This window comes from Nanorana parkeri, unplaced genomic scaffold (assembly GCF_000935625.1).
Source record: "Nanorana parkeri isolate BGI_ZX_2015 unplaced genomic scaffold, ASM93562v1 scaffold1424, whole genome shotgun sequence".
In the NCBI taxonomy this organism is placed as follows: domain Eukaryota; kingdom Metazoa; phylum Chordata; class Amphibia; order Anura; family Dicroglossidae; genus Nanorana; species Nanorana parkeri.
The window spans coordinates 289,402-296,270 of record NW_017307692.1 but is presented as its reverse complement, the minus strand read 5'-3'; the positions used below and the strand labels follow the sequence as shown (position 1 = coordinate 296,270).

General features: G+C 45.2%; 1 protein-coding gene across 1 annotated transcript in view; it reads right to left on the bottom strand.

The window, feature by feature from the left end:
• The window catches only part of LOC108798174 (zinc finger protein 501-like), a 12,368-nt gene extending 8,021 nt beyond the window's left edge, over window positions 1–4,347 (bottom strand). Inside the window, exons 1-2 of the mRNA XM_018569906.1 lie at window positions 4,300–4,347; window positions 728–797 (exon numbers count right to left, since the gene is read on the bottom strand). Of these exons, the coding sequence (XP_018425408.1) occupies window positions 728–797; window positions 4,300–4,347 (118 nt within the window). The remainder of the gene's footprint in view (window positions 1–727; window positions 798–4,299) is intronic.
• Window positions 4,348–6,869: the final 2,522 nt, after the last annotated feature.

Sequence of the window (6,869 nt, the reverse complement as noted above, 5' to 3'; positions counted from 1 at the left end):
GTCAGTTGTTATTCATTGGCCAGCACCTGGTAGAAGACTCTAGCAGGTGCGGGCCAATAGGAAACAGCTAGCTGTCACTGTTAGCTCCGCCCAATTGTTTTTTTCTTTTTAAAAAAATCTTTATTTAATTTTAGTATTTATTTACATTTTAAAAATATTGTTTTAACCTTTATTTTTCACTAGTTGCTATTCTGCTCGGTGCCACGGAGGTACCGAGCAGAATAGCCGAATGCCACTCGGCGGGATTCAGCTATTAACTCACTGCCGTTCAGCCTCTGTGTGAATAGGGGTGAACGGCAGCGAGTGAGCTGCTGGAGCTTTGGCTCAGCTGATCCAGATGTTGGATCGGCTAAGTCGAAGTCCTTCTGCACTTCGGCTCAGCCGATCATGCTCCACATGTTCGTGCAGCCGATGTCAAGCTGATTGTAGCCGATGTGCCCCTGAAATGAGCCGGAGTGAATAGCCGCACGTCGTTCGGCTCACTGCACTTCGGCTGTGTTATTCATTCGGCAGCTTTGTGAATAACCCCCCTTATTTTGTGAATGAAGCCTCCAGCCTGCATATGACCGTTGTCTCGTAGCTGACAGCAGGAGATGTCAACGCCCCCAACCTGGAAAACTATTATCAACTCAAAAACATAAACTTGAACGACATTGTTAGAATGGACAAGTGTTTAGTGTTTATTCCTCACCTGTGCTGATCTCTGGAGGGATTTCCTCCTCCTTACACAGATTATCACCCCTCACACACGACTCTTCTCCTTCCTCTTTCACTTTAGCGTGAATCAGATCTTCATTCTGATTGACAAACAATAAAAAGCTCATAAAAGCAAACTGTATTAACAAAGATAAAAGCGTCACGTCAACGCTCGGCCTACCTCCTACACACACTCGCCTTTCCTTTGTCTGTGACGGTTCTCATTCATCCAGGTCATGGTATATCTGTACAAAATAGATCAAAGCAACTGGACCTGCTGTATTTTTCATGAAGACGTTTCACTGGACATCCGACCAGCTTTCTCAATTTAAAATGGAGTAAGCTAGTCGGATGACCAGCGAAACATCGTCAAGAAAAACACAGCGAGTCCAGTTGCTTTGGTTTATTTTTTACAGACTCAATTTTGCTTTTCTCCTCATTGCTGCCAGGAGCCAAACAAATACAGATACTAGTGTTGGTGCCGATACCGAGTACTTGTGCTCGCCCAAATGCTCCGAAACTTAGCGGAACTTCCAGTCAGAAGGAGATCTCCCTCTGACTGGCAGTGCCGAGAGAGCATGGAGGCGGCTTCCTTTCCAATCAGGAAGCCGGGCGGTGGGTTATGACCCGCCTCCCAGCTTCCTGATTGGCCAGGAAGCCGGTTTCACTTGTTGCTAGGCAGTTGGCTTCATAACCAATCACGAAGCCAGGCAGCACATAATGACCCACCCCCAGGCTTCCTGATTGGTCAGGAAGCCAGGCTGCCTAGGAACAATCGTGATTACAAGAGACACTTTCTGTCTCGGTCCAAATTGTACACTGGGAGACCATCAGGTGGGGACCAAAATACCTTGTCGACTGGATTTTAATAAAGATATAGTGGATGAAGATACACAGTGTGTGGCCGTTTATAGACTGAGTTGCAGTGGGGTGTGGAGGGCTTCCTGTCTGGACTGAGTTGCAGTGGGGTGTGGAGGGCTTCCTGTCTGGACTGAGTTGCAGTGGGGTGTGGAGGGCTTCCTGTCTGGACTGAGTTGCAGTGGGGTGTGGAGGGCTCCCTGTCCGGCACCTGCGGTGAGCCTGGGATCTAATAGCAGAGGTGAGAGGCTCTGTTGGGTTTGGCTAACAATTATAAGTTCCTTTCAATAATATACATATAAAGGTCCTAGCTGGGTTTATTGAAATATAAATACACGGGTCCCAAAATGAAATTACTGAAAAGGGATGCATGAAAATGTAAGGCCGGCTTATGCTGCAGCTCCCTGATTTATAAAAACACTCAATAAAAGCAATAACAAAATAGAAGAAAAGCGTAAAAAATATCCAACCTTACTCCTATCTTCTGTCCACTTCCTGTAGAGTGAAGTCACTGAGTCATCTCGGGGGATCTTTGGATCATGACGATCTCAAATCCCATGAGAATGCCTTCAAGTGCAGTGCAAGAGGGTCGTCTTATGGGATTGGGTCTCCACAGCTTTCCCAGGACCCAGCAGTGAGGCCCAATGATATCACTCTACAGGAAGTATCCAGAAACAAGGTGTGAGTATTTTTACATTCGTCTTCAAAGGTTTCAAAGTAGAGTTCTTCCCCCCAAATGTATCATTACCAAGATCCCCAATTCTATCTACCTCATGCTCCCAAAGGATCTCCTTGTGTTCTTGAGGGATCTCCTGACCCTCCTGAGGGATCTCCTGATGTTCCTGTGTGGAATCCCGGGAATACAGAGGACGGGGACATCTTTCTGGGGGATTTCTATTCCAGGATCCATCTGTGAGAAATTTGTCACAATTGAGTGAAGATATAATATTCTGTAAGTCTATTTTTAAACTCTAAGAGAAGACATAATTGTTTGGGTTTTTTTGGTATCGAGTACCGATATTTTTTTTGGGCGGTACTCGCCGATACCGACATCGGAAGTCCCATAAAAGAACTCGGCGCCCGGCTTCCTGATTAACCGGTTCCATGCTCCCTCATCATCGGGTGACAAGGAAGCATGGAGCTTGCTTTCTAGCCGGCTTTCTGATTGGCCAGCTTCCCAACCAATCCGGAAGCTGGGCGATGGGTCATTACACGCCGCCCGGCTTCCCGATTGGCCGGGAAGCCTGCTCACTCGTCACTAGCAGATGAGGAAGTATGGAGTCGGCTTTCTGGCCAATCAGGAAGACAGGGGCGGGTAATGACTCGGCACCCGTCTTCTTGATCGGCCAGCTTCCCAACTAATCAGGCCAAGTGACGAGGGAACATGGAGTCGGCTTCCCAGGCCAATCATGAAGCCGGGTGGCGAGTCATTACCTGCCCCCGGCTTCCTGGTTCGCCGAGAAGCCAGCTCCATGCTCCCCGGTGACGAGGGAGCATAGAGCCGGTTTCCCGGCCAATCAGAAAGCCAGGCGGTGTGTAATGACTCCGGTATCGGGATAAGTATTGGGAGCATTTGGGGCGAGTACGAGTACTAGTGATGGTATCAGTGCATCCCTAGTTACAATAGACCTGAACTCAAAACGTGCAGATTTTCTGTGTTATGGGAACATCTACAAATATTAATTGTGCCAAAGCTGTACTCCTGAAAGAGCAGAGCACTTCCTGTGCGTAGGCACTTCCTGTTTTGTAGTCTCATAACTTTCTATCTGCAGTGTGAAATCATCTAAGGCTCTGCTGACTCTGACTGCTACTCTCACCAGATTTGGTGATGTCACTACTGTCCCGCTCAATGTTCTCCTTGCTGGGGAGCAGGATGAACTGCAGCGCAAGGATCTCCCTTCCTCTGCCTCATTCATTCTCCACCTCTCCTGTTCCCTTCTGATCACTTCCTCCATCAGTCATCAGGGGGGGGCAGGTCTAACATGGATGCAGACCTGCTTTTGTATCAAGAAAGTCATCTCCACAGGGACACACAGTGTCTGGGGAAAACATCAGTTACAAGGAGCCTACATGCAACGCCCATGACTGATCCTTTACCCTCTACATAACATTTTTTTTTTTGGTCACCGATGCTATTAGGCCTCTTTGATGATAATTAGTACTTTTTCTCTGCCAGGACAAATGTACAGGATCACCCAATAAAATATGTCCTCTGAACAAGGAGGATTTGTGAATATTTTCTAAATTTAGTTTTTATTACTCACCTGTGTTGATCTCTATAGGAACGTCCTCCTCTTTAATCCTGACATGTCCTTCTTCCTCCTCTTTAATCCTGGCATGTACTTCTTCCTCCTCTTTAATCCTGACATGTCCTTCTTCCTCCTCTTTAATCCTCACATGTCCCTCTTCCTCCTCCTCAGCTTTGATGTCCCTCTGAGTGTCTCCAGGTCCTGTGAATAAAGATGAGAGTGAAGCCCCCTGTACTGAGATGTATGAGAGACCCCAGAGAGTGTGTGTGGGGGGAGACTGGTTACGTCTCTTGGCTGGTAACACACAATGACATGATGTGAGGAGGAGAGCCGGAGAGTCTAATAGAGGCTGATGGCTCCTGACTCCCCCCACTATACACATTCCGTCCCCCCATTACTGTCTACTGACAGAGGAGGGGGGAGAAGAAGAGATTGTTGTAGTGACTGAACAAGGAGAATCTGGGACTGTTTTCTGGATTTAGTGTTTATTCCTCACCTGTGCTGATCTCTGGAGGGGCTTGCTCTTCATTACACGACCCGTCATGCTTCACATACGGCTCTTCTGCTTCTTCAATTTTAACGACAATCAGGCCTTCAAACTAGGCAGTACAGTAACCTTATTAACAATTTTGGCATTATGATTTTTGCTAAAGTATATCAGGTTTAATTGGAGCCCTCATTTACATTTACCTGATCATCCAGAGGGACCTCATGATGTTCCTGAGGGATCACCTGATGTTCCTGAGGGATCTCCTGAAGTTCCTGAGGGATCTCCTGATGTTCCTGTGTGGAATCCCGGGAATACAGAGGACGGGGACATCTCTCTGGAGTATTTATGTTCCTGGATCCATCTGTAGGAAACACACACACTGACTGAGTACATTGTTTCTATGTCTTTATATCAGAGGAAGTGTGTATCTAGGTCAGGGTTAAGCAACCTTGGCTCTTCAGCTGTGCTGAGACTACAAATCCCATAAGGCATTGCAAGCCACAGGCATGACTCCCAGAAGGATTTGTAATTTCAGCACAGCTGGAGAGCCAAGGTTGCCTACCCCTGATCTAGGTGGATCCTCAATACTCTTCTCTCCTTTATAAGAAATGAAAGTCTCCTCTTACCCGGTGATGTGATGGGAGGTTGGTTCTCCATCATGATGTCCTTGCACAGATATCAGTGTCCATCTGTAAGCTCCTACTGCTTGCTTTGTCTGTACCTGGAGATAAAAAGATGCTGGTGCTCACACTTCAATAATTTGATACAATTATATAATTACAAAACATATACAGTATATCCAATAGTCACACAGTCCATTCTGCTAGGTTGCATTAATATGCCCCTGCAGAGCTCACCATCTAATGTTCTACACATCAGAAGACTTGCAGGAAGATGATAATTTGTTGGGGTGACATGACCCCCCCATCCAGTCCACAGAGAGTGCTGGGGCCTCCTTCTCTGATTATTGGGCACACGCTCTCCAGCCTCACACCCCTTCAAGGAGGATTTTCACAGTCACACTGCTGTAAATCCGTAGCCTGCAGTGGACTACAACAAAATGGCTGCCGACCCTCCTGCATCAAGGACCAAATAGCAATGTATTGAATTCCATTTATATTCATTTCATTTTTTTTTTCCAGCCAGAAATAAAAGTATTCTGCTTTGTTAGTTGAAGTTGAAAATATAAAAACAAGCTACAAGCAAATAAAATTCTGCTTTCCTACAAATTCCAACTGCTGCTTATTCTGTGTGTGTGTGTATATATATATATATCAGAAATGTGAGAGCCAAAGAGGAACGAGTCATGGGTGTGGAGGGGAGACAGGCATCTGTTCAGTGTTTATAGATTTGTACATTGAAAAATAAAAATAGCAATAACAAATAACAACAATAATTTTGAATCATTGAAAAAATGTATCCACACTAAGCAGGCGCATGTCTCCGCTCTGTAAATAATAATAAATAACAATACTTGCGATGAATATTATTTTTACTTATTTATTCATGAATTAGTCATTGTTGATAATATTTTTATTTTAGAGAGAGAGAAGACGCGCAGCTGTGTAGCGCTGATGAACTGATCCCCACTGAACAGATGCCTGTCTCCTCTCTCTCTAAAATAATATTAATTATCATCATACAAATTATAATGATGATTATTATTAGTATTATGATGGATGATGAATATTATTATTACTAATCTTTTAGAGAAAGTAGATATGCATCTGTTCAGTGGGGGTCATTTCATCAGCACTTCAAAGCTGCATGTCTCCTCTAATAATAATAATAATAATTATTATTATTATTTTTAGCGTTTAGAGTTAGGATCACACTATACAGTAGGGCCTTGAAAGGGCAGTGTGTCCTCCAGGTATTTTGCAAAAGATGTGCAAATGAAATCTCTGTTTTGAACTCTAATACAATAAACAAAGACAGTGTAGTTTGTTTTTTTGCAGGCTGGTTTGTGTGCTGGGAATGTTTGCATTTGTATTGTCTGAAGCCTTTCCATGTGGGGTCCCCCCTGGAAAAGCACCCTCCCCATGTCGAGGGCCTGGTATGGTGCAGGGGGGTGCTTGCTCGCGCCCCCCCTTTCCTGTCCTGCCAGACCACTACTCGGATTAAGAGTCTGGTATGGCTTTTGGGGGGAACCCCCGTGCTTTTTTTTTTACATTGGGGGTCCCTTCCTAATATTCCTATCAGACCTAAAGGGTCTGGTATTAATTGAGGAGGAGGCAAAAGTTCATTCGGAATGAAATTCAGATTTCAATTCGGAACAAAACTAATTGCACATGTCTAGTAAAGGGTCTCCTAACAATAGAGGGGACAGTGAAGGTGGTAAAAGCTGTACCAGCAGCAGCATGGACAGTAAGGCTGCCGCAGAGGACAGTGAACTAACATCAGACAGTGGAGGTGGTGGAGACTGTACCAGCAGTTGTGAGTGGAGACAGTAGATGTGGTGGAGGCTATAACAGAAGTAGTGGAGACAGCAGAAGTGGTGGAGACAGTAGACGTGGTGGAGAGTATAAGTAGTGGAGACAGTAGAAGTAGTGGAGACAGTAGAAGTAGTGGAGACT